A 27,033-nucleotide genomic window follows, 5' to 3' on the forward strand; every position below is an offset into this window, starting at 1 on the left:
TCGCTTGCACAGTGCTCCTTGGGATGTTTAAAGCTTGGGAAATCTTTTTGTATCCAAATCCGGCTTTAAACTTCTTCACAACAGTATCTCGGACCTGCCTGGTGTGTTCCTTGTTCTTCATGATGCTCTCTGCGCTTTTAACGGACCTCTGAGACTATCACAGTGCAGGTGCATTTATACGGAGACTTGATTACACACAGGTGGATTGTATTTATCATCATTAGTCATTTAGGTCAACATTGGTTCCTTCAGAGATCCTCACTGAACTTCTGGAGAGAGTTTGCTGCACTGAAAGTAAAGGGGCTGAATAATTTTGCACGCCCAATTTTTCAGTTTTTGATATGTTAAAAAAGTTTTAAATATCCAATAAATGTCGTTCCACTTCATGATTGTGTCCCACACAAAAAAATACTTTATGTTTGAAGCCTGAAATGTGGCAAAAGTTCGCAAAGTTCAAGGGGGCCGAATACTTTCGCAAGGCACTGTATTTACCTAGAGTTTACATCTATATTTTGCTGACATTAAGAGCGCCCTCAACAAGCAGTATAGGGCCATAACAAACAAGAAAATGCTTATCCAGAGGCAGCGCTCCTAGTGACCAGTGATTTTAATGCAGGGAAACTGAAATCGTTCTTACCTTACCATTAATTTTTTATTTTTACCTTTATTTAACTAGGCAAGTCAGTTAAGAACAAATTCTTATTTTCAATGACAGCCTAGGAACAGTTAACTGCCCTGTTCAGGGGCAGAATGAGAGATTTTACCTTGTCAGCTCGGGAATTCGAACTTGCAATCTTTCAGTTACAAGTCCAACACTAACCACTAGGCCACCTGCCGCCCCGTAACTACTAAAGGCGAAATAACTCTAGTTCACCTTTACTCCACACACAGAAACACATACAAAACTCTCCCTCATCCTCCATTTGGCAAATCTGACCATAACTCTCTCTATCCTCCTAATTCCTGCTTACAAGCAAAAACTCAAACAGGAAGTACCAGTGATGCGCCCAATACGGAAGTGGTCCGATGAAGCGGATACTAACCTACAGGACTGTTTTGCTAGCACAGAATGGAATATGTTCTGGGATTCATCCGCAGTGTGGTGCCAAGACAACCTCTCCCTAAATATCAACAAGACAAAGGAGCTGATTGTGGATTATAGGAAATGGAGGAACGAGCGGGGGAACAATGATTCACATCGACGGGGCTATAGTGGAGCGGGTGGAGAGCTTCAAGTTCCTCGGTGTCCATATCACAGAGGATCTATCATTGTCCACGCACACCAATACAGTCGTAAAGAGGGCACGACAACACCTCATCCTGCCCAGGGGCAAAAACAATATTTGAGCGGGCGGCAGGTATCTTAGTGGTTAAGAGCGTTAGGCCAGAAACTGAAAGGTTGCTGGTTTGAATCCCCGAGCAGACTAGGTGAAAAATTGGTCAATGTGGCCTTGAGCAAGACACTTAACCCTAATTGCTCCACTGAGAACACCTTGACTGGTTGCATCACTACTTGGTATGGTATCTGACTGCAAGGCGCTACAGAGGTTAGTGCGTACAACCCAGTACATCACTGTGGCCAAGCTCCCTGCCATCCAGGACCTCTAGACCAGGCGGTGTCAAAGGAAGGTCCTACAAATTGTCAAAGACTCCATCCACCCAAGTCATAGACTGTTCTGTCTGCTATTGCATGGCAATTGGCACCGATGCAAGTCTGGAACCAACAGGAACCTGAACAGCTTCTACCCCCAAGCCATAAGACTGCTAAATAGTTAGTTAAAGATTTAACCACACAGCTAGCCAGTCGTTATGCATTGATTAACTTTTTTTGACTCATCACATACTCTGCTGCTACTGTTAATCTATCCTTTTGCCTAGACACTTTAATCCTAGTTATATGTACACATCTACCTCAATTACCCCCTAACCCTACACATTTCCTCTGTACTGGTACCCTGTGTATACTGAACAAAAATATAAATGCAAGATTTTACTGAGTTACAGTTCACACAAGGAAATCAGTCAATTGATTTAAATGTATTAGTCCATAATCTATGGATTTCACATGACTGGGCAGCGGCGCAGCCATGGGTGGCCTGGGAGGGCATAGGCCCACCCACTTGGGAGCCAGGCCCAGCCAATCATAATGAGTTTTACCCCCCAAAAAGGCTTTATTGCAGACAGAAATACTCCTCAGTTTCATCAGCTCTCCAGGTGGCTGGTCTCAAGATGATCCCACAGGTGAAGAAGCCGGATGTGGAGGTCGTGGGCTGGCACGTTTACACGTGGTCTGCGGTTGTGAGGCCGGTTGGACATACTGTCAAATTCTCTAAAACCACGTTGCAGGGGGCTTATGTTACAGAAATTAACATTCAATTCTCTGGTAACAGCTCTAATGGACATTCCTGCAGTCAGAATGCCAATTGCACGCTCCCTCAAAACTTGAAACAACTGTGGCATTGTGTTGTGTGATAAAACTGCACATTTTAGTGGCCTTTCATTGTCCCCAGCACAAGGTTCACCGGTGTAATGATCATGCTGTTTAATCAACTTCTGAATATTCCACATCTGTCAGGTGGATGGATTATCATGGCAAAGGAGAAATGCTCACTGACAGGGATGTAACCAAATATGTGCACAAAATTGGAAAAATAAGCATATATATCTTCTTTTTGGTTGGTCTTTTATTTCAGCTCATGAAACATGGGACCAACCCTTTACATGTTGCACTTTTATTTTTGTTCAGTATATATAGCAAAGTTACCATGAGTCATTTTGTATTTATTACTACTTTGATTATAAAGTGTTATTACTTTTCCATTATTTCTCTAGTTCCTTTCTCTTAGGTTATTTCCTACGGCCAACCATTTCATGTACTGTTTGGTTTTCAATTCATTGTTTTCCAAGGGCTTTATTGAATTAACAGTAGTCCTGCTGTTAGGGAGTCTTCACAACTATATATTTACAGCTCAATATATGCATTGTTTAACAGCATAACCAGAGCATACAATTATTTTAGTCTATACATCAAATGTACAGACTGGTGCATCACCAAAATTGAAAATAACTGGTATGATGCCACAGCATGTCTGGGATCTCACTATGGAAAAGTTGCCTACGCCTTCTTTCCCTACTAAGAATGATTTCATATTTATGCATCTCACTAGCTTACACATTTGACTTTGGGTTTATATAGAACTTTTAGAATAAACAGATAAACAACCACGGGAAAATGCAATAAAAAATAATATATATTAATATCAAAATATATTTTATTCTGGACTTTTTTCAGATCTGGTTAAAATTACAACAGATCAATGCAATGTAAGGAGAATCTGCAAAAACAAAAACAAAACTTGAGAAACCAAGGGTGGGGTGTGGGCACTCATGATGCAACGTGGAACCAAAAAAAAATATTAAACTGGAACACACAGTACTTGAGTATCCCCAATAATCATACATTTTACTCCTTTAGGCTACAAAGAAATATGAATTACAAAAGTTTTAAAAGAGTACAAAATGTCCAGGGGACATACGCATCATAAAAATATGATTAGAATTCAGGTCGTGAAAATGAAGGGCAAAGCAGACACGAAGACAGCAGATTTATCATAAAATAAAACCTCAAATACCTTTCCACTGTCATGGACTGTATAATAAATAGTGTCCAGATGGTGCAATCTACTTAGAGTAGACGGTTTATACAGATTTAAAAGGTCTACACTTTGTATAAAATGCAACTTTATGGGACAATTGCAGACCCTGATTAAACCTACTCAAAGACTAAAACATCCTCAATGTTTCCATTGAAAGTGCTTTATAAGACCAGGAGTAGGCTTCATATGGGCCGATGCATCCGGCCCTATGTCTAGCGATATCCTTAAAAAATAAACTGATAAAATATAAGGCTTAAACAAGGAGGACAAGGAATCCTGGCCATTGCAGTTGCTTCTGGATCCTCACAGTTCCATCAAGGCGAAACCTCACTCTGCAATCGTTAAAATTAGAATGGCGTGCTTTGTTTTAAAAACACTACATTTAACTGGATATCTAGAAAGTAATTGGTGAATATTCAGATTTGTCCCATTTCAAATGAAATTGTTAAAAAGTCAATCCAAAATGACTTACAGTGCCTTGCAAAAGTATTCATCCCCCTTGGCATTTTTCTTATTTGTTGCATTACAACCTGTCATTTAAATATATATTTATTTGGATTTCATGTAATGGACATACACAAAATAGTCCAAATTGGTGAAGTGAAATGGAAAAAAAATATATTAAAAAAACTTAAAAGTGGTGCGTGCATATGCATTCACCCCCTTTGCTATGAAGCCTATAAATAAGATCTGGTGCAACCAATTACCTTCAGAATTCGTTAAAGTCCACCTGTGTGCAATCTAAGTGTCACATGATCTGTCACATCATCTCAGTATATATACACCTGTTCTGAAAGGCCAAAGAGTCTGCAACACCACTAAGCAAGCGGCACTGTGAAGACCAAGGAGCTCTCCAAACAGGTCAGAGACAAAGTTGTGGAGAAGTACAGATCAGGGTTGGGTTATAAAAACATATCAGAAACTTTGAACATCTCACAGAGCACCATTAAATCCAATACTAAAAACTAGAAAGAATATGGCACCACAACAAACCTGCCAAGAGAGGGCCGCCCACCAAAACTCAAAGACCAGGCAAGGAGGGCATTAATCAGAGGCAACAAAGAGACCAAAGGAAACCCTGAAGGAGCTGCAAAGCGGCGATTGAAGTATCTGTCCATAGGACCACTTTAAGCCGTACACTCCAAAGCTAGGCTTTACAGAAGGGTGGCCAGAAAAAGAAGAGTGGCCATTGCTTAAAGAAAAAAAATAAGTATTTGCCAAAAGGCATGTGCGAGACTCCCCAAACATATGGAAGAAGGTACTCTAGTCAGATGAGACTAAAATTGAGCTTTTTGGCCAAACCCAACACCACATCACCTCGAGAACAATATCCCCACAGTGAAGCATGGGATCATGCTGTGTTTTTCCATCGGCAGAGTCTGGGAAACTGGTCAGAATTGAAGGAATGATGGTGGTTGCCAAATACAGGGAAATTCTTGAGGGAAACCCGTTTCAGTCTTCAAAAGATTTGAGACTGGGACAGAGGTTCCCCTTCCAGCAGGACAATGACCTTAAGCATACTGCTAAAGCAACACTCGAGTGGTTTAAGGGGAAACATTTAAATGTCTTGGAATGGCCTAGGCAAAGCCCAGACCTCAATCCAATTGAGAATCTGTGGTATGACTTAAAGATTGCTGTACACCAGCGGAACCCATCCAACTCGAAGGAGCTGGAGAAGTTTTGCCTTGAAGAATAGGCAAAAATCCCCATGGCTAGATGTGCCAAGCTTATAGAGACATACCCTACAATTCTTGCAGCTGTAATGGCTGGTTAATAGGTATGAACGCTCAAGTTTAGTTTTTTTGTCTTCTTGTTTGTTTCACAATAAAATATATATTTTGCATCTTCAAAGTGGTAGGCATGTTGTGTAAATCAAATGATACAAACCCCCCCAAAAATATATTTTAATTCCATGTTGTAAGGTAACAAAATAGGAAAAATGCCAAGGGGGGTGAATACTTTCTCAAGCCACTGTAACTGTTGATTGCTTACTGACCAGTAGGGGACTTCTCTGCTCACAATGATTTGAAAAGATACATTTACATGAATGTACAATTATACCACACAGTGTTGCATGACTGCTTCAAATTCAGTTAACTTTTTAACTACTTAATGTAGTAATGTATATGGTGTATGTTACTCCATGTGATTTCTGATTCCTAGCCCAACACCCAGACTTGCTTTAAGATTACATTTTTCTACTGAAAACAGCATTGCTTGTTTGTGATCCAAATAACCACTGTCAATATCTATTGTGGGAAATAATCTACAGGAATAAAAAAAAACGTTGCCTTATAAAAATGTAAACCATTTTGAGTAAAACCCTAATGGAAGTTTTGTTGTGACACATATGATAAATCAGCAATATGAAATGTACTTGAAAATAACCAGTAAGAGAAACACATTATCAGCTAAGTAGTCATTAGAAGAATACAAAACTTAAAGCAAGTCTTTCTTTTTGCTATATGTTGTAATGGGGGCCTCCGTTTCCCCAGTGGTAACACTGTTGTGAAAGGTCCAGTGGACATCACAGTTCCAATCCTTCACACTAGGGGGGGGGGGGGGGGGGGGGTCATTAGGTACTGATTTGTCTGCTTCTCTTCTTTAACCGATCCAATACCTGATGTGTTTCCACATGATAGCTACAGCAGTACAGCTTTGTCCAGGAGGGAATCATGGAATGTTTCTCTAGCGCCATCGATTGTGCACAAACCAACCATAAACATGGCTTTAAAGCATCTAGATGTATAATGCCTCTTCTTTCATGTGCGCCCATGTGTTAATTTGTACTCATATTATGGTCAGGAGAAACAATGTATTCTTTAGAAAAAAATAAATAAAAAAACTACTGCATTTAGATGTCAACAGTAAAAACTACAATTGAAAAAATGACATTTCTTCAAGTCCCGATATTGTTTTGAACCACAAAGCGTACACTACCAAATATGATTTTCTTCAAAGAACAGTATTGTGAGTGTGTATAAAAAGATGACTCCTCCACTTGTGACCCCAAAAAATATAAACTTAAACATTGAAATAATATAAATGATTTTGTTAAAAACCTAACTGCCGGCCGCTGGATTGGAAAGCTGATATATGTCAGCACACAGAGACTGAACTACCAATAAAGTTAAAACATATTTTTTTGTCTTGATGAGCATGGTTTAAAGATCAAAAAGCAAAATAGCTTCCAAATGTTGGTACATATACAGATCTGCTTTTTTTTTCTTCATTTACATTTTTTTGTCTGTGTCCCTTTAATGTCTCTGGTCCTAACGACTTGCTGCACAGAGCGTGTCCTTGCTCCTGAATCTGCTGTGTCGGGGTGCTTGTTTCTGGTCTGTAGTGGCCAGCCATGGTTTAAGCGGGACTAGCAGTACATGGCGCAGGGACAGTCATTTTGGCTATGTACACATTCATTGTCGGTCCATGGCTTCCAACAAGCAGTGTTATTTCCGCAGATCTAATACACAAACCTGAAAAACAAGAAATTGTAGTTTTAGTATATTATTATGAGATATATATCTCAGAGTGCTAAACTTTTATTTTGGCGATAACACAATAGAAAACATTTTTAAAAAGTATATGAAAATGTTCAAAACATTAGTACGCACAGATCCATCTGATGCACTTGCTCCCACTTTGTCACCTGCTGCATTCCAGCAAACTTCAAAGATCCCCCCTGTCCCCCTGTAACTATGGACTAAAGCGCCAGTCTGTGGAAAGGGAAGAGAAGACGTTAGATCAACAACCACAACGACAGGCACAAGCCAAAGGTTAAACCAGCACTACAGTTTTCAGCTGTGCTAACATAATTGCAGTGTTTTCTAATGATCAATTAGATTTTTAAATTATAAACTTCGATTAGCTAACACAACGTGCCATTGGAACACAGGAATGATGGTTGCTGATAATGGGCCTCTGTACGCCTATGTAGATATTCCATTAAAAATCAGCCATAGCTTGCTTAGATTAAAATCCATTACCACCGACGTAAGTAACAAAATAGCTAAATAGGTAATATCACTAACAGTTCCCCGCTCCATGCAAGCTGGACAGCAGGACAGTGTCAGGGGACAGATAGCCAGGGGATTGATGGTGTCAGACTGTACCTGCGTGTTCCAGATGTGAACACACTTGTCGAAGGAGCCGCTGGCCAGATGCCTGCCGTCTGGGCTGAAGGCCACACTGTAGACAGGCTCCTGGTGTTTGGTTAACGTGTGGATGCAGATGCCTCGGTCCACATCCCACAGCCGCACCGTCGAATCAAAGGACGCGCTGCAAGGAACACAGGAAAAACTGTCATCTATCTGCCTCCCCAGAAGCAAGTACTTGGCTCATAGTCATAGCTCACTTCAAACAAAGCCCCAATACAGCAAGACACAAACTCTTGCAATTCAGAGTTTCAGTTCAGGGCACAAAGACTGTGGCTGGCCCAAAAATAGTGTGGTGATCAGTCCATTTCCCTCGAACAGGGTCACACCGCTGTTATGTCAGTAATGCTGCTCGCAAATCAAAATAATGAATGCCGACAGAGAGGGCGCAGCAGTGCTTCTGTTTCAGTACCTGGCAAGCATCAGATTGGCATTGGGGTTGTTGGTTCCAGGACCGGTGGGGCTCCATTTGATAGTGTAGATCTCTTTGCTGTGAGCTTGCAGATCATGAACGCATGTGTCCTGTTTCATACTCCAGATCTAGCATGGTAAAATGACAAAATAATGTTTTACGTGTGATGATCATGCAAAAAAGCTGAATGTTCAGAAAGATAAGAATGTTTGGTTGGTTTTATACTTGGTTTATTTTTCAGGTCGACAATTTGTCGAGTGGTATTCATCACAATTGAAACTAAGAAAAATGATAGAGTGATATAAACAACACATAAATTATTTGAATTTCTGGTACATAATCCAGAGCACAACATTACAAAGTGCACGTGTATTTATTTAAATAATTTATTTAACAGGGACTGTAATCAAAAACTCTGACAATACTGGATGTAGCTATAGACAGCTGGTTTTCATTCCTATCTTACCTTCAGCGTCATGTCATCTGAGCAAGAGGCTAGCAGGTTACCGGTTGGATCCCATTTGATTGCATTCACTTCATTCTGGAACGGAGGGGAACAGAGTTATCAGCGCAGACATAGAAAGGGCAAAGTCTCTGACACATAGAAAATGGTGCTTCTATAATGTCTGCAGGAGCAGTGCTACACTGTGGGGTGATGGGGGCGGACTCACTGTGTGTCCTTGGAATGTCTTGATAGGCCTGTCTTGGCCAAGCTTACACACGTGGATGCACATGTCTGTACTGCAGGAGGCAAACGTGTTGTTGCTCTGCCAGTCCACATCCAGAGCAGGTGCTGTTAAGTCACAACAAGAGGAAGAGCGGAAGAAAACGCAATGAATAAACAACATAGAACTCTACGTCTTTTGTCTGTGCTTGACAGAAACTAGGAATGATTCGGCACAAAAATACCCTTACTGTTTATAGTCAGGTAAGTATGTACGGATACATGTCTAATAAGGGTTAATTAAGAGGAAAGAAGCCAATGGATAATTCAGTGCACCTGAATGGAACGGGAACTGCTGCTTTGCTTCTCCTGTGTGAGCATCCCATATGATTGTAGTCTGCAGGGAGAAACACACACACATACACACACAAATAAAAACATTAAATTAGAACACGCCTAAGAATAACAAGGTTATTTTAGTCCTGACTACCAGAAGAGGTTAATGAGTCATGAAAGCATTTCAAGTCTTGAGCTCATAACAAAAATAAAAGCCTGTTTGGGTTCTTACCTTATCTACTCCGGCACTAAGAATAAAGTTTCCTTTTTTGTTCCATTTTAATGCAAAAATGGGACCTTTGTGTTGACCCAGGGTACTTGCAAGATTACCTAGGGTTCAAATCATTTATATTAGAGAGGCGAGTGTTTCGGAAACTGACAATATGGTGAGTTGAAAAAGCAGTAAAAAGTGGCACCTCACCATCCTTTGTCCATATCCTGGCAAATCCATCATATGAGCCGGTTGCTAGTAACGTACCCTCACTCTGTCAGGTGGAAAGAGACAAAATGTGTAAATAAAATAAAAAGGTTTTAAATCAAATACATATTGTTAAGCACATCAGCATAGGAACATAATTCTGCTCATTGAAACTTTCCCTTGCAAGGATAAATAACATACAGAGCAAAACAGTAGCAAAGTCAAAGTTTTGAAACATTAAAGCAGTTTCAAGTGACTCCTAACATTCAGAAAAGGAGAAGTGGAAATAAAGTTATGGAATTTGAGGGGTTGTGTTAAGTTATGAGTGAGTGTGGATCCTTGACTCACGTTCCAGTCTAATGATGTGACGTCTTTGTTGCTGGGGACGTCCTGACCTCCCTCCCGTATGCAGTGCCTCAGTACAAGCTGTGTGGAGCTGCTGGTGCTGTTCTCACTCAGGTTCCAGATCCGTGCTGTCGAGTCCCCAGACCTGCAGCGTGGAGGGACAGTCAGCACAGTACAATGCAACACAGCAACACAGAAAGCCCCAGGTCCTCGGTAAATCAGTCTATCAATCAATATATTGACGTAGGATTGCAAAATTCTGTTAACTTTCCCAAAATGCCCTGTTTTTTTTCTCCCAAATCCAGGTTGGAAGATTCTTGGAATAAGGAAGGAATAAGCCAGAAATCCAGAATCCTACTGGGACGTTTTCAAGAAAGAAAGACAGAGACAGAGAGAGAGAGAGAGAGAGAGAGAGAGAGAACCTATTGCTCTTTATGGTCATGAGGTCTGGGGTCAGAGACTGCATGCGGAATTCTGCAAAAATATCCTCTGTGTACAACGTAAAACACCAAATAATGCATGCAGAGGAGAATTAGGCCGATACCCGCTAATTATCAAAATCCAGAAAAGAGGCGTTAAATTCTACAACCACCTAAAAGGAAGCGATTCCCAAACCTTCCATAACAAAGCCATCCCCTACAGAGAGATGAACCTGGAGATGAACCTAAACAAGCTGGTCCTGGGGCTCTGTTAACAAACACAAACAGACCCCTGGGACAGCAACACAATTAGACCAAACTAAATCATGAGAAAACAAAATGAAAATTACTTGACACATTGGGAAAAAATATGTTTTTTTAAACAGAGCAAACTAGAATGCTATTTGGCCCTAAACAGAGAGTACACAGTGGCAGAATACCTGACCAATGTGACTGACCCAAAATTAAGGAAATATATGACTATGTACAGACTCAGTGAGCATAGCCTTGCTATTGAGAAAGGCCACCAAAAGCAGACCAGGCTTTCAAGAAAAGACAGGCTAATGTGCGCACTCACCACAAAATGAGGTGGAAACTGAGCTGCACTTCCTAACCTCCTGCCAAATGTATGACCATAGAGACTCATATTTCCCTCAGATTACGCAGACCCACAAAGAATTCTAAAACAAATCCAGTTTTGATAAACTCCCATATCTATATTGGGTGAAATACCAGTGTGCAATCACAGCAGCAATATTTGTGCCACATTACCACAAGAAAAGGGCGACCAGTGAATAACAAACACCATTGTAAATACAACCTATATTTATGTTGATTTATTTTTAACTATTTGGAAATCATTACAAGAATATATATTTAACATATATACAGAGGGGCAAAAAAGTATTTAGTTAGCCACCAATTGTGCAAGTTCTCCCACTTAAAAATATGAGAGGCCTGTAATTTGTCATAGGTACACTTAAAAAATTCCAGAAAATCACATTGTAGGATTTTTAATGAATTTATTTGCAAATTATGGTGGAAAATAAGTATTTGGTCACCTACAAACAAGCAAGATTTCTTGCAGACCTGTAACTTCTTCTTTAAGAGGCTCCTATGTCCTCCACTCGTTACCTGTATTAATGGCACCTGTTTGAACTTGTTATCAGTATAAAAGACACCTGTTCACAACCTCAAACAGTCACACTCCAAACTCCACTATGGCCAAGACCAAAGAGCTGTCAAAGGACACCAGAAAAAAAATTGTAGACCTGTACCAGGCTGGGAAGACTGAATCTCCAATAGGTAAGCAGCTTGGATTGAACAAATCAACTGTGGGAGCAATTATTAGGAAATGGAAGACAACATTATCACTGATAATCTTCCTTGATCTGGGGCTCCACACAAGATCTCACCCCGTGGGGTCAAAATGATCACAAGAACGGTGAGCAAAAATCCCAGAACCACACGGGGGCACCTAGTGAATGACCTGCAGTTAGCTGGGACCAAAGTAACAAAGCCTACCATCAGTAACACACTACGCCGCCAGGGACTCAAATCCTGCAGTGCCAGACGTGTCCCCCTGCTTAAGACAGTACATGTCCAGGCCCGTCTGAAGTTTGCTAGAGAGCATTTGGATGATCCAGAAGAAGATTGGGAGAATGTCATATGGTCAGATGAAACCAAAATATAACTTTTTGGTAAAAACTCAACTCGTCGTGTTTGGAGGACAAAGAATGCTGAGTTGCATCCAAAGAACACCATACCTACTGTGAAGCATGGGGGTGGAAACATCATGCTTTGGGGCTGTTTTTCTGCAAAGGGACCAGGACGACTGATCCGTGTAAAGGAAAGAATGAATGGGGCCATGTATCATGAGATTTTGAGTGAAAATCTCCTTCCATCAGCAAGGGCATTGAAGATGAAACGTGGCTGGGTCTTTCAGCATGACAATGATCCCAAACACACCGCCCGGGCAACGAAGGAGTGGCTTCGTAAAAAGCATTTCAAGGTCCTGGACTGGCCTAGCCAGTCTCCAGATCTCAACCCCATAGAAAATCTTTGGAGGGAGTTGAAAGTCTGTGTTGCCCAGCAACAGCCCCAAAACACCACTGCTCTAGAGGAGATCTGCATGGAGGAATGGGCCAAAATACCAGCAACAGTGTGTGAAAACCTTGTGAAGACTTACAGAAAACGTTTGACCTCTGTCATTGCCAACAATGGGTATATAACAAAGTATTGAGATAAACTTTTGTTATTGACCAAATACTTATTTTCCACCATAATTTGCAAATAAATTCATTAAAAATCCTACAATGTGATTTTCTGGATTTTTTTTCTAATTTTGTCTGTAATAGTTGAAGTGTACCTATGATGAAAATTACAGGCCTCTTTCATCTTTTTTAGTAGGAGAACTTGCACAATTGGTGGCTGACTAAATACTTTTTTGCCCCACTGTATATGCGTTTGGCAATGTAACATCTGTTTCCCATGCCAATAAAGCCCCTTAAATTGAAATTGAGAGAGTGAGAGACAGACACTGACCCGGAGGCAAGCAGGTCGGAGACAGGGTTCCAGGCGCAGATGAACACCTCTGACTCGTGACCTCGGAGCACCATGGCTTTGTTCTGGGGAATCTCCACATCCCCATCTACCTCCATCATGTCGACGTGGTTGTCTGTATGGCACACAGAGAGCACCTCATCAGCATGTGCAAGATCTGAATAACAAAACATCCAGCATTGGCATTGACTCAACAATGTTACAAATATTTGTATCCCTCCTTTCTCTTTGTGTTATAGGTAATAAACGCTAAAGCCAGGGCCGAGGACTCAGACTCACTAGCTAAGGTGTGAGCTCCGTTCTCCTCGCCGTTGGCCGTGTTCTCTCCGTTCTTGGCATTGGCCGTCAAGTTGGTGGTGGTGGCCGGGGGGGCCTGGGCTGCCTGCTGCTGGGCCAGCTTGTCTCGGTAGGCCTGCTGCCGTGTCTGCACCACATCCGGCATTACCGCGTCGATGAGCGACAGGGACTCGATCGGCCGTCCATCGAACAGCGTGCCGTCCTGGGGACACCAGACAAGCTGGTTATACTCAAATGCAAACAGCTAAATAACTACTGTAGCTATAAGCAATGGTAGGCTAAAATCATCAGTTATAACTCCAATTAAAGAATAATAAATACATTCTCAAAAATAATCACTAGAGAACCATCTATTAAAATATAATAATGCAATGCATTATAAAGCTACATTGGTTAATAACTGCATAATAACTGAAGAGCAGAAACCTAGCACCGCAAACATATTCTTTCTGATTTGTGATCAAACCATTGCCAATTTCTGCATTTGATCACACTATACCAGGCTTGCGGTAATAAAGTCCGCAGATTCCCTGATAGTCGGCTGAGATGAGATGCTGTGATAATGGGTTGTGTGAATGAGGAGGAGATGAGATCACCTCATTAATGCTGACTTCGGCCTCCACGTACTGCAGGCCCTTCTGTATGATGGAGATGAGGGCAGCAGGGGGCACCAGGGCTCCATTGATGTTGGACTGGCTGATGTGGCTCTCTATGCCAAACGTGAAGGCTGAGTGGGAAAATCCTGTCGGGGGCAAGCATGAGCAGCATGTCAGTAGGCAGCACATTATACTGAGCAGATCCTTCCCTTTGGTGACTCTGGAAATAGCACATTTCAAATAGCTCTGTGGTTGTTATCGTAGTGCACATTTTCTAGGCACCCTTTAATAGCACTAGAACATTACATGAGTAGGAGAATATACAGAACATTGTTTCAACAGCTGTCTGTTACCAGTGTTTACAGAATGTGAATGGACATGTGGTTTGAGCGTTGGAGCCTACCTGACTCCTGTAGGTATCTGTACACAAGAAAGTTGACCTCATCACTGCTTATGCTCATCTTTACACCTGGTTACACCATGAGGTCAGCAAACAGGACATAGGCCTGCAAGGAAAGGGAGGAGGTGCGACAGTTGTTTTTTATCAGAACCCAACGCAGAACATTTTCACATTAGACAAATCACACAACAATGTGCTGCTAAGTAAAAACTGAAGCCAGGGCTAGAGTGGAGACTTCCTCCCAGGAGATGCACTAACACATTTTGTCTGTGTGCAAAAACCACTCCACCCTGCTGCACACACAAGTTCGCACCAGGGCAGGGCAGCAGGCAGGGTTCTCAGTCAGGGGTCAGGGTGTGCACAGAAACCTGCTGCTGGGGGCTAACTGTGGACAGGAGCAGCAGCACTGCTAGTGTGTCTCTCCAGTATGGCTAATAACAAGGTGCAGTGCCCATTCTCACCATCCCACTGCAGTGGTGCTGTTGCGTTAAACAGAATCTCAGCCGTTCTACTACTGACTGAATGTGTGTAATTGGGGATGGGAAGGGGATTCTCTTTCCAGCGCGGAGCTGAGCTGTTGCTCTGGGCTGTGCTGTGCTCCATCAATTACAGCAGCAGTGTTTTCCATAAGTGCATGGAGTAGCCAGCCAGATAGAAATAATTGCCAGCCAGGGAGTTCTGGGCTGGGGGGCACCGGGGGGGCATGCCCCCGAGAAAATAAATTGCAGAATGAGCTCTATTTTGGTGGCTACTGGTACATTCTAACGCCCCTAGAAATCAGCCAAATCGCCCTCTATTGGCAAAAGTGCACAGTCAAAGAGGAGAATAATTATACTGTAATGGAAAATTATTATTATATTTTTTTTTAGGCATACAAAGACAAAAGAAATGTGACAGTGTTTAAATGATAACACAGTGTAGGAAATTAAGAAAATTATTAAAATGCTGTAAGTGAATGTGCTGGAATTAAACAATTAACTATGAAAATGAGCAAAAGCTATGTGCATTAAGGAAAGACACACCTGGCTCAAATATAAGCCCGTCTGTAATACATGCCTGTTGTGTTCAGTGATTTAAGCAAATAAACACCCAGGCTATTAATTGAAGTTTTACAGTAGTAACCTAGTCAAGAAAACTAGTCTTTCAATTTGGTTTGTGACAAAAACCTTAGAAAAAAAGTTGTGTTCTGTCAATTAAACATGGATTCCCTGCTGAGAAACAATATAGAACTGCAGGAAAGTGGTTTTAAAAATGCAAAGAAGGAAGCCAGATTGTATAAAAGTGGGGGTGCACAAAGACTGACGCTCATAGATAGACCTACAGGTAGGGCTGGGCGATATGGCCAAAATATCACAATGGTATTTTTCAAATTCTTGACGGTATTTTCTGTTTTTTTATTTTAAAAAGTTCTACATTTGCTTTATGAGTATTGCCATTCGGATTGTTTTATACTGTTAAATTCAACTTCAACCTAAAATAATTCCCTGCATTTCCATCAATTTCTGCTTTTTCTGCATTCACTTGAGATCATTTCCACACTGCCATGTTATGGGCAAAAATACTTAACTTTTTTTTAACCAAATGTTTCAATTGCGATTTAGATCAAAACACTTGGGTGAACTTGTGGAATCATGGAAATAGAATGTTAGAATATAAATAATAGTGGGTACTTTGAATACAGTGTTTGACATGACAACGAATGAAAATGCCATGAACAAGTTATTGTGACAGGGTAGGAACCAAAGTGATGTTCAGTGTTTCCTCGGGGACCCTATAATCTTTGACTACATTAAATCTGTATTCATATAGTGGATTTAAACTCATCGTTACCACTTACATTACATGGGACGTGTAAATTAACTCACAGGAAACGATGACGCATCATGCTCTCCCTCCTCCGTGAAAATACATTTTATTGCAGCCAACCAGAGAGCACAAAAATAAACAGACAGCAGACTGACAAACTAGCAGTGTGTCCCCGTCATCACTCGCTTTGTGACTGACAGGCGCCTGTCCTATCAATAGAAGATGCATGTAGTTCATTCTAGCAGGTGAAGGCTGTATGAACTTTTCTGACTAGAGAATTCAACTTTTAAATGAAAAGAAGCCTAGGTTGAATTAATGAAGTGGACAAAGTAGCCGGCTGACAATGAGTCCTATTTAGCCGACGACACTGCAGCAGTGGTGTTTATCTCAGCCAGGTCTGAATCGGAGCAGAAGAGGGCTAGTCAGGGACCTTGTAGAATCAAGGAAGTGACAACCAAGCAAGCATGACCACAGCATGGACAGTCTGTCTGCTACTCTCAACTGGGTTCATTCATTCAACAGAAAGATATAGAATAGGAGCACAAACATCCCTCTCTCTGGAAAAACTACTGCAGGACCAGTGCTACTGGTGTTTCACCGAAGTATTTTATATACACACCTGAAATAACAAATCAATGCATAGCCAAAATGCATTTCTAGATCGAGCACAAAACACAAACCTTAAGGTTCCATGTGATTATAATATGGGCCCCTTTCTGTAACTAGGCTATGTTATGTGCTGAGCAATCCCAATTAAGGAGCCATCTCTGCCAGCCAGACATGAAGAACTGTACATTCACCCAAAGATACATCAGATCTGAAGAGGCATATTGCAGTTAGATTACTGGAGCACATTCTCATTTCCATGTCAAAACATTGCATAACCATAACAGAACTCTACAGGGGAGGTGCAATCTTAGTAGTCCCAGCTACTGAAGATAGTATTATTGAAGTTTTACTGCCTTGTCGACCATCATTAATTATCTTCAGAGAAGTGTAGGCCTATTGGATAGATGCACATAATAATTGACAAAGCTGTCATAGGATGTGGTTTGTTTGCAATTTGTCAGCTACTAATATACTTGAACACACCACTAGAGACGTAGTTCATTCCCTTTTCATCGCCGTATCTAAGTGATGAGGTTTTGGTCTATTTTGAGAGAGCGGGAGCGCACCGCTGTAGAGATGGAGCACTTCACATCTTTGCTCTCAGGAGTCACATTGTTTACAACTCACACACACAACCCAAAGTGATTGTAATAGGCATTTCATATGGTAGGTGTCTGTGGTCTTCTATAATTTTAACCATTGATATGAATATTGCTCAACACTGTTTCACACCCTCTCTCCTGCATGATGTTCGATTATGCCACCTTTACAGCCATTGGTCGAGAATAGAACACAACATGCACATTGCCTATGGAGCCGAGCTGACTCACTTTGTAGACACAACTAGGCCTTTTGTTCTAGCCAAGGTAGAACAAAACACAGTAATGTTTTTTTTCACATCCATAATATCTCCCATATAAGAAATCGATAGCTGTTGAAAAATATTTTACTGCAAAATTGGTTAAATGTATATATATTGTGGCAAACCCCCTAAACTCCAAAAGTGAAACATAATACCTGGCTGGAGGGTGGGTGGATGGGCCTCAAACTCATGTAACACAATATTGCAAGCTCTGATATTGCTACAATTTGGAATACAAGTAGTCAGCTGTCTGCCCTACATACACAGACAAACAGCATTAGGATATTGTAATGCATCTTGGGAATATAGACCTGTAAACACAGACAAACAATAGGCAGAAATGTCAACTATTAATATTTATGATGAATGTATGCTTTAATTTTAGATAGATGCTTAATAGAGAACTTTCCAAGTCAAATTTGCTCTCATTCAGTGCTGTATCGTCCTGCCTGACAAAAATACATACAGTTACACATGTTTTTTGATGTTGTGGCTAGTGTAATCTGCTCTATAGAAAACAAATGAGCTCCGACATTGGAATTAGATTTTTTGGAGTCCACGGTTCCTTGAAGGATTTTGTATCTTTAGCCCCTACTCTTGGAATTAAGTCAGAGGTCACCACAGAGCCAACATGGACTTTGCCTCAAATCCAATATGGCATCGAAAATCAAATACGGCTGCCATAATTCCATTTGATGTTTAGATCACATGTAAATATGCGTTTTGTAGATTAGGCATTTTTTCAGAATTGTGTACAACACTCATACCCTTAAAGACTGTTTTAGTGTAAATACATTTTATTCTGAATCCAACATGGCCAACATGATTTCACTCAAACACTTTTGCCTGCATATAAATTGCGATTGTTTATTATGTATTGAATGTGCTATTATGTTTTCAAAAGTGCTTCATAAGGCTCTAGGTATATTTAGAAAGATGAGTGGCACTGCCATGCCTCTTGCGTTTGAATACCTGAAGCCAAATAGCTTTACAATGAGTGTTCGCTTTTCATGTTTAAATCTCATTCACACACTTACAGCATATCAACAATGGGCAATTCCGCAAAATATAATAACAAGCCTTTCGACACAAGCACACATTACACTGGCAAAACAGTGTCTCTGGTCCAGGTTGAGGGCCCAACTATTTTCCATACTGAGTATTGCCAACCCAGACAGTCTTTCCTAAGACCTACACTACATATACAAAAGTATTTGGACCCCCTTCAAATTAGTGGATTCAGTTACTTCAAAAATAAAAAAAATAAAAATAAATAAAAATAAAAATAAATAAATAAAAAATCTTTAAAAAAATCGAGCACACAGCAATGCAATTTCCATAGACAAACATTGGCTGTAGAATGACCTTACTGAAAGAGCTCTGTGACTTTCGTGGCACCGTCATAAGATGCCACCTTTTCAACAAGTCAGTTCATAAAATGTCCGCCCTGCTAGAGCTGCCCTGGTCAACTGTAAGTGCTGTTATTGTGAAGTGGAAACGTCTAGGAGCAACAACTGCTCAGCCGCGAAGTGGTAGGCCACAATCTCAAAGAATGGGACTTCCGAGTGCTTAAGCACGTAAAAAAATGTCTGTCCACAGTTGCAACACTCATTACCGAAAAACTGCCACTGGAAGCAACGTCAGCACAAGAACTGTTCATCGGGAGCTTCTTGAAATGGGTTTCCATGGCCGAGCAGCCGCACAGAAGCCTAAGATCACCATGCGCAATGCCAAGCGTCGGCTGGCTGCCAGGAGAACACTACCTGCCCCAATGCATAGTGCCAACTATAATGTTTTATGGAGGGCTGTTTTTTATGGTTCGGGCTAGGCACCTGAAGGGAATTCCAGTAAAGGGAATTGTTAACGCTGCAGCATACAATGACATTCTAGACGATGTTGTGCTTCCAACTTTGTGGCAAAAGTTTGGGGAAGGCCCTTTCCTATTTCAGCATGACAATGCCGCTGTGTACAAAGCGAGGTCCATAAAGAATTGGTTTGTTGAGATCGGTGTGGAAGAACTTGACTGGCCTGCACAAAGCCCTGACCTCAACCCCATCTTACACATTTGGGATGAATTGGAACACCAACTGCGAGCCAGGCCTAATCGCCCAACATCAGTGCCCAACCTCACTAATGCCCATGGCTGAATGGAAGCAAGTCCCGGCAGCAATGTTCCAAAATCTAGTGGAAAGCCTTCCCAGAAGAGTGGAGGCTGTTATAGCAGCAAAGGGGGGGACCAACTCCACATTAATGGCCACAATTTTGGAATGAGATGTTCGAAGGGCAGGTGTCCACATACTTTTGGCCATGTAGCGTACCAGAGATAAGGGATTGTTGATAATGCAATCACACAACTCAAATGCCAGTTCACCAGTATGAACGAAATCACAAACAGCTTTTATTTGTCAAGTACTGTTGTCTGCTAAAGATGATGATCTGTTTATATCTGCCAATTTATTGGCTGTCCAGTACCCAGATGACCTGTCCCCAGAGCTTCCTATACAGTTCATCTCTTTCCGTAACGTGTTAAGGCCAGCAATTAGAATGAGAGGCTCAATTAAAGATGTTGCAGAACTCATGTATTTGAAAAAACTCCCTTCTGCCCAGTTTCCCTGATGTTGCTATGGCAATCAGCCTGTTTTTACCATCCCTGTAAATGTTGTTTCTGCCAAGACATAGTTTTCTTAACTAAAACTCAAAGAATTACATAAGAAGCATTAGGCTCTCAGGCTGATATGAGCTTTTGAACACCTGAGTAAGCTCTACTCATTGCACTGGCACTGGCACTGCCATAGCCTTGACAACCGCATTTATTCACTGATATCCCCTCATACTTTCAATCAGTTTCGTTTTTCTTTTTCAGTCACATTTCTGAAGCCCAATAAACAAACACTTAGCTTCCTAGAACATCTGGAAAATAAAAAGGTTTATGAATGGCTTATTGGAGGATTAATGTCAAAATTATTTATAAAAATGAATACAAATTGACATCGATGACAGGCGCATGGGCCCCCAGAGCTCGTGAGCACCCCCAACTTGCGGGGGTTGCGGGAATGTCCGGTACGCCAGTGACATAGTAGCATAACCAAGTTACAGGAAAGCAATCTGTCAGCTCTAACCACTTCCCTATTTTCCCCACTGAAACAATGTGTGCAAGGTTGATTCAAAGTCTTTGAGGTGACCAGGACATGAGTGTGTCCTAACAGGGTGGGGAGAGAAAGTAGCCAGTGGTGGATGTAGTTATGGAGCCTGACCAGATTGTACAGCTTAACGGTTGTCCTGTATGACTGGCGGGGTATTGGGGCTGTGTGTTGATCCATTTCCAATTCTACAACAGTTGGGTTTGGTATTTATTAAGGTGCAGGCACTCAGTAGATACAGCTTGCATGCCAGCAAGACCCATTCACTCATTTGAATGTCATCTTAGCCTGAATGATGCTGGGGATACTTCAGTAGTGTATTGGTTAAGCCTAGTTGTCTGGTTGTGAAGAAGAATGTGAAAAGGCTGTCATAAACACCCCTGCCCTTAGATCTTTCCAACGCCTAATTGACTTGTGGGTAGAGTTTATGTTGAATGTGGCAAATATCCTGCAGGTCACGTCCTACATATTCATTCACATTCCTTTGGAAGTCGGCTAGGATAATTATCTGGCTGATATTAACTGTGGGGGGGTTGGCTGTGATTATGGTCTGGTGCAGGCCCCGCTGGAGATGAGGAGAGTGACAGAACCGGTAAGGGCGACCTCAGGTAAACTAGAGGTTACTTACGAGTGTAGGTCATAGAAGCGTTCACGTTACGAGGAACGTAGCACAGCGCCACACTCATATTAGAGGTCGACCGATTAATCGGAACGGCCGATTAATTAGGGACGATTTGAAGTTTTCATAACAATCGGAAACATAACATCTTTACTTAACTAGGCAAGTCAGTTAAGAACACATTCTTATTTTCAATGACGGCCTAGGAACAGTGGGTTAACTGCCTCGTTCGGGGGCAGAACGACAGATTTTCACCTTGTCAGCTCGGGGGATTCAATCTTGCAACCTTGCAGTTAACTAGTCCAACGCACTAACCACCTGCCTCTATTGCACTCCACGAGGAGACTGCCAGTTACGCGAATGCAGTAAGCCACGGTAAGTTGCTAGCTAGCATTAAACTTATCTTATAAAAAACAATCAATCAATCATAATCACTAGTTAACTACACATGGTTGATGATATTACTAGTTTATCTAGCGTGTCCTGCGTTGCATATAATCGATGCGGTGCATATCGTTGCTCCAATGTGTACCTAACCATGAACATCAATGCCTTTTTTTAAATCAATACACAGAAGTATATATTTTTTAAACTTGCATATTTAGCTAAAAGAAATTCAGGCTAGCAGGCAATATTAACAGGTGAAATTGTGTCACTTCTCTTGCGTTCATTGCACGCAGAGTCAGTGTATATGCAACAGTTTGGGCCGCCTGGCTCATTGCAAACTAATTTGCTAGAATTTTACGTAATTATGACATAACATTGAAGGTTGTGCAATGTAACAGGCATATTTAGACTAATGGATGCCACCCCTTAGATAAAATACGGAACGGTTCCGTATTTCACTGAAAGAATAAACGTCTTGTTTTCGAGATGATAGTTTCCGGATTCGACCATATTAATGACCTAAGGCTAGTATTTCTGTGTGTTATTATGTTATAACTAAGTCTATGATTTGATAGAGCAGTCTGACTGAGCGGTGGTAGGCAGCAGCAGGCTCGTAAGCATTCATTCAAACAGCACTTTAGTGTGTTTTGCCAGCAGCTCTTCGTTGTGTGTCAAACATTGAACTGTTTATGACTTCAAGCCTATCAACTCCGGAGATTAGGCTGGTGTAACCGACGTGAAATGGCTAGCTATATAGCGGGGTGCGCGCTAATAGCGTTTCAAACGTCACTCGCTCTGAGGCTTGGAGTAGTTGTTCCCCTTGCTCTGCATGGGTAACGCTGCTTCGAGGGTGGCTGTTGTCGTTGTGTTCCTGGTCGAGCCCAGGGAGGAGCGAGGAGAGGGACGGAAGCTATACTGTTACACTGGCAAAACTAAAGTGCCTATAAGAACACCCAATAGTCAAAGGTTAATGAAATACAAATGGTATAGAGAGAAATAGTCCTATAATTCCTATAATAACTACAACCTAAAACGTCTTACCTGGGAATATTGAAGACTCATGTTAAAAGGAACCACCAGCTTTCATATGTTCTCATGTTCTGAGCAAGGAACTTAAACGTTAGTTTTCTTACATGGCACATATTGCACTTTTACTTTCTTCTCCAACACTTTGTTTTTGCATTATTTAAACCAAATTGAACATGTTTCATTATTTATTTGCGGCTAAATTGATTTTATTGATGTATAATATTAAGTTAAAATAAGTGTTCATTCAGCATTGTTGTAATTGTCATATTTATTTATTTATTTATATATTTAAATCGGGCATCTGCTTTTTTTTCGGTCGACCTCTAACACAAACATTTGAAGATGATCCCTGGGCTTTGATGGACAGTAAACATGTTGCAGAGCAGGTGGAGTTGGTCAAGCATGGTGCACAAAGGCCATTATCACACAGTCAATCCCCAGCCACCATACACAATGACATACAGCATCTTCATTGTTTAAGTTTGACCATCCTCAGGGTGCTTTTGTCTGCCATAGATGTGTCTGTGCCCACCATTTTCCCTAAGGGCAGATTGGATTACAATAGTTACAACATAAACATTTTGACTATGTATTTTGGGCAGGCTGGACCATACAGCACTGAATTTGTCTTGGAGAGTTGTCTATTTATCAGCTACCAGAAACATAAAAATGTATCAGAAATATTCATAGTTGATATTCCCACCTATTGTAGCTCTGTGTTTTCAGGTCTATATTTCCAAGTTGGATTGAGATATCCCAATGCTGTTAGTTTGTGGATGTAGGTGCAGACATCTGACTACTTGTATTCCACATTTTTGCAATATCAGAGCTTGCGATATTGGGTTACATGAGCTTATGTGGCCCATTCTGCACATTTGGAGTTTAGGGGGGAGGGGTCACAATATTAATTTACTGTAAAACTTTAATAGCCCGGGCGTTAATTTGTTAAATCACAACAGGCGCTTATTAGAGAAAGGCTTCTATTTGAGCCAGGTGTCTATTTCCTTAATGCACACAGCTTTTGCAAATTTGCATGGTTAATTGTTTAACTCATGCATTCACTTCCAGCATTTTAATACATTTAATTTCCTCCACTGTGTTATCATTAACACACTGTGTCATGTTTCTTTGTCTAAGTATCCCTCTATTTCAGATTTTTTTTACTTTTCCTTGACTGAATAACTATTCTTCTCTGACTGTGCATTTGACAGTTCTTACTTTTGGCACTAGAGGGCGATCAGACGATTTTTGGGGGTCTGTACTCCTTAAGTTGTTGACTGTTTTTTGCTTGCCAGTTAGCTAGCAGTTCTCAACTGTTAGAAACTGCTATAAAATTGGGTGATTTTCAAGTCATTACTGTATTATTTAATGTAACAAATCAAACAAACCTCGTAAACAATTCATTTAGACCCTGTGTTTATTTGAAACAGGTGTTTATTTGCTGAAATGTGTGCCGTTGCCCTGCTATTAAAAGGGACAGGCGGCTATTTGAGACTGTGTTTAATTAAAGTTTTATTGTAACCACTTTGCAGTAAAATATTTGTACACAACTATCCATTTCAGAAATGGGAGACATAAGAGATGTGAAAAAACATGTTTGTTTTTTGTTCTACCTCGGATAGGGGTATCTCAAAAAAGGAAAGACCTTTTTGAGGGTTGGCCACTAGCCTATATCGTTTCCCCCACTGAGACAGACAGGCTTATCTCAGAATGCTTTAAAAGGAGCTAAAAAAGTACACATACAGCCACAAAGACAGACGCAGACACCCACAGACACACACAAACATGCACTTGGCTGGGAAAACAGATTAACTCTCGTCCTCTTGAGATGGCTGATAAGTCATGTCAAAGACTTGTTTGGCAACATTGCTAAGGCAAGGACTTTTCAGGAACCTCCCTAATTAACCATGACATTCTCTCTGAAGTGACCCACTCAGTCCTATTCACACCAGCAGGGCTCTAAATTAACATTTTCCATTGGGAGCACTGGTGATCCCATCTTAAAGTTAGGAGCACCAGAAAATATTTTTCAATTGATTTTGGATACACTTTATTGGGCCTGTAGGAATTCTAGCTACTCTTACAACACCCAGCCATTGCATACGTGTGCCTCAAAAGATCTGCCTCTTTCCTTTCTCTCAAGGCAATACAAGTTTTGCAACAAAGACAGTAAGAGCATTTAGGGCTGATCGGTATACCGTATTTGACTTTATACTGGTATTGATGCGCAGACCGGTTTGGGTTTTGACTTTGCCTTCTATAATGGTATTTCAATGTTTGGTTTGTTATATGTAATACGCCAGTCCGCAGTGTGTAACGTCCTCTACTTGAGTCGTTGCTATCCCGCTCTCACCAAGTCCTGCCCCTTGTCACTCAAGGAGAGCAGTTGTTGTTGCTCGACCAAGAGATCACTTGTCGTTCACTCTTCAGTCTGCATGGTCAATACAGCAGATGCAATAAGATGTTGATGACAATGCTGCTTTCCATTTTGCTTCTTAATATAAATCCACAAGCATACTATAATTACACCATTTGTTTCGTTTTTCTTATCTAACAAGTTGTGGCAAAAATAAATAATGTTAGCCGTTAGCTAGCTAGCAAATAAAAGTACTGAGTCAGACATAGCTAGCTAATACAGCTAAGCTACATGAAGAGAAAATATTTAAATGTAGCCAAAGATTACAGAGTCCCCTTGGAAACACTGGCTATCACTTTGTTTCCTACTCTGACACAATAACTCCTCCCTGGCTTTTTAATTTATCCATGTCAAACACTGTATTCAAAGAGCCCACTATAATATTCTAACTACAGAATTTGAATTACAATTACATTTTCAAACAGTTCACCCAAGTGTGTATCTAAATTCCAAGTATTCGGTTAAAAATAAGACCCAGATTTTTTGCCCATATCATGCAGCCCTATGTGGCAGTGGAAGTGATCTCAAATCAGTGCAGGAAATGCATACATTGATGGAAATGCTGAAAATTATTCCTGTTTGATTGAACAGTATAAAAAAATTTAAATGGAGAAAGCCGATTGAAATCCCTCAGAATGTATTTGTTGCCACCATAGGGTAATGCACTACTACATTTAGAACTTTTATTATAAAAACAAAATACCATCAATACCGGGAAATATATTGTGATATGATAATCTGGCCATATCATCCAGCCCAAAGGGCACTATACGGTTAACATCCCCTAGATCAGGGAAACTGGAGGCCCGTGCCACCCGTTTGTAGGCCCGTGGAATCAAGTTCCAATTTCCAAACTGTTGAGAGTTAGAATAGTAGAATACACTAGGTGCAATTTCAACATTTGGTTGTGCATCAGCAATTTTTCTGTTATGTCAATCACTGAAAGTCACTCAATTACCCCATGTCAGCTAACATTTTTTAGATTGGTAAAATGCCAGCTATTTAAACTTGTAGTAATCATGGTTGAATTATTGACCGGGGGGCCCTATTGATTTTGTGAGTCACTCACTTAGATACCATATTAAAAACAGCTCAAATGTCTCTCCACACTACGGCAACGGGTAGAATTGCAGAACATTTGCTGTAAAACCGCACATTTTTCTTTCCGCCCCATGGAAAAATAAGTAGAATTACGTGAAATCTTCACTCCACAGGAAAATGTGTCGAATTTAGCGATGGGGGGATCGATAATTACATATTTGGGATATTATTTGACGTTATAAAATATAGCGTTTTGACAATATCGCAATATTATTTTTGCGCTAGATGGCTGACCTGCACCAAAATGCCAGTATGCGTCACGCCCTGACCTGAGTATTCTTTGTTTTCTTTATATATTTTGGTTAGGTCAGGGTGTGACATGGGTGATGTATGTGTTTTTTCACTGTCTAGGGGTTTTGTAGGTTTATGGGGTTGTTTACCATCTAGGTGTTTATGTATGTCTATGGTTGCCTAGATTGGTTCTCAATTAGAGGCAGCTGTTTATCGTTGTCTCTGATTGGGAACCATATTTAGGCAGCCATCATCTTTGGGTATTTCGTGGGTTATTGTCTATGTCTAGTTGCCTGTGTCTGCACTGTTTATATATAGCGTCACGGTCGGTTTGTTGTTTTGTATAGTTTGTTAAGTGTTCTTCGTCTTCATTAAAAAGTATGTATTCTAATCACGCTGCGCTTTGGTCTCCTCCGTACAATGAACGTGACAGTATGTTTCCTTCATAGCGTATTCTCCATCTCTTTAACTAGAGAGGCAATTTGTTTTCAGCACTTTTATTTCCATGACTGATCAAAACAATTTTCTCATGGCTCTCTCTTGTCCCTCTGCAGCAGAGACACTGTATGGTAAG

At 40.9% G+C, this 27,033-nt stretch overlaps 1 protein-coding gene across 5 annotated transcripts in view; it reads right to left on the reverse strand.

The window, feature by feature from the left end:
- Positions 1-3,254: 3,254 nt before the first annotated feature.
- LOC139406635 (F-box-like/WD repeat-containing protein TBL1XR1) overlaps positions 3,255-27,033 on the reverse strand; it is a 46,931-nt gene continuing 23,152 nt past the window's right edge. For 3 of the 5 annotated variants that reach the window (XM_071149468.1, XM_071149470.1, XM_071149469.1), the window contains 14 exons: positions 14,263-14,365; positions 13,860-14,005; positions 13,246-13,465; positions 12,949-13,123; positions 9,989-10,130; positions 9,644-9,707; positions 9,455-9,552; positions 9,223-9,283; positions 8,894-9,015; positions 8,689-8,763; positions 8,223-8,350; positions 7,769-7,934; positions 7,271-7,372; positions 3,255-7,132 (listed from right to left, as the gene is read on the reverse strand). In XM_071149468.1, coding sequence (XP_071005569.1) covers positions 7,106-7,132; positions 7,271-7,372; positions 7,769-7,934; positions 8,223-8,350; positions 8,689-8,763; positions 8,894-9,015; positions 9,223-9,283; positions 9,455-9,552; positions 9,644-9,707; positions 9,989-10,130; positions 12,949-13,123; positions 13,246-13,465; positions 13,860-14,005; positions 14,263-14,320 — 1,584 coding nt within the window. In that variant the 5' untranslated portion in view covers positions 14,321-14,365 and the 3' untranslated portion in view covers positions 3,255-7,105. The remainder of the gene's footprint in view (positions 7,133-7,270; positions 7,373-7,768; positions 7,935-8,222; positions 8,351-8,688; positions 8,764-8,893; positions 9,016-9,222; positions 9,284-9,454; positions 9,553-9,643; positions 9,708-9,988; positions 10,131-12,948; positions 13,124-13,245; positions 13,466-13,859; positions 14,006-14,262; positions 14,366-27,033) is intronic. The other 2 variants (XM_071149471.1, XM_071149472.1) reach the window with 1 other exon arrangement.

This window comes from Oncorhynchus clarkii, chromosome 4 (assembly GCF_045791955.1).
Source record: "Oncorhynchus clarkii lewisi isolate Uvic-CL-2024 chromosome 4, UVic_Ocla_1.0, whole genome shotgun sequence".
NCBI lineage: Eukaryota > Metazoa > Chordata > Actinopteri > Salmoniformes > Salmonidae > Oncorhynchus > Oncorhynchus clarkii.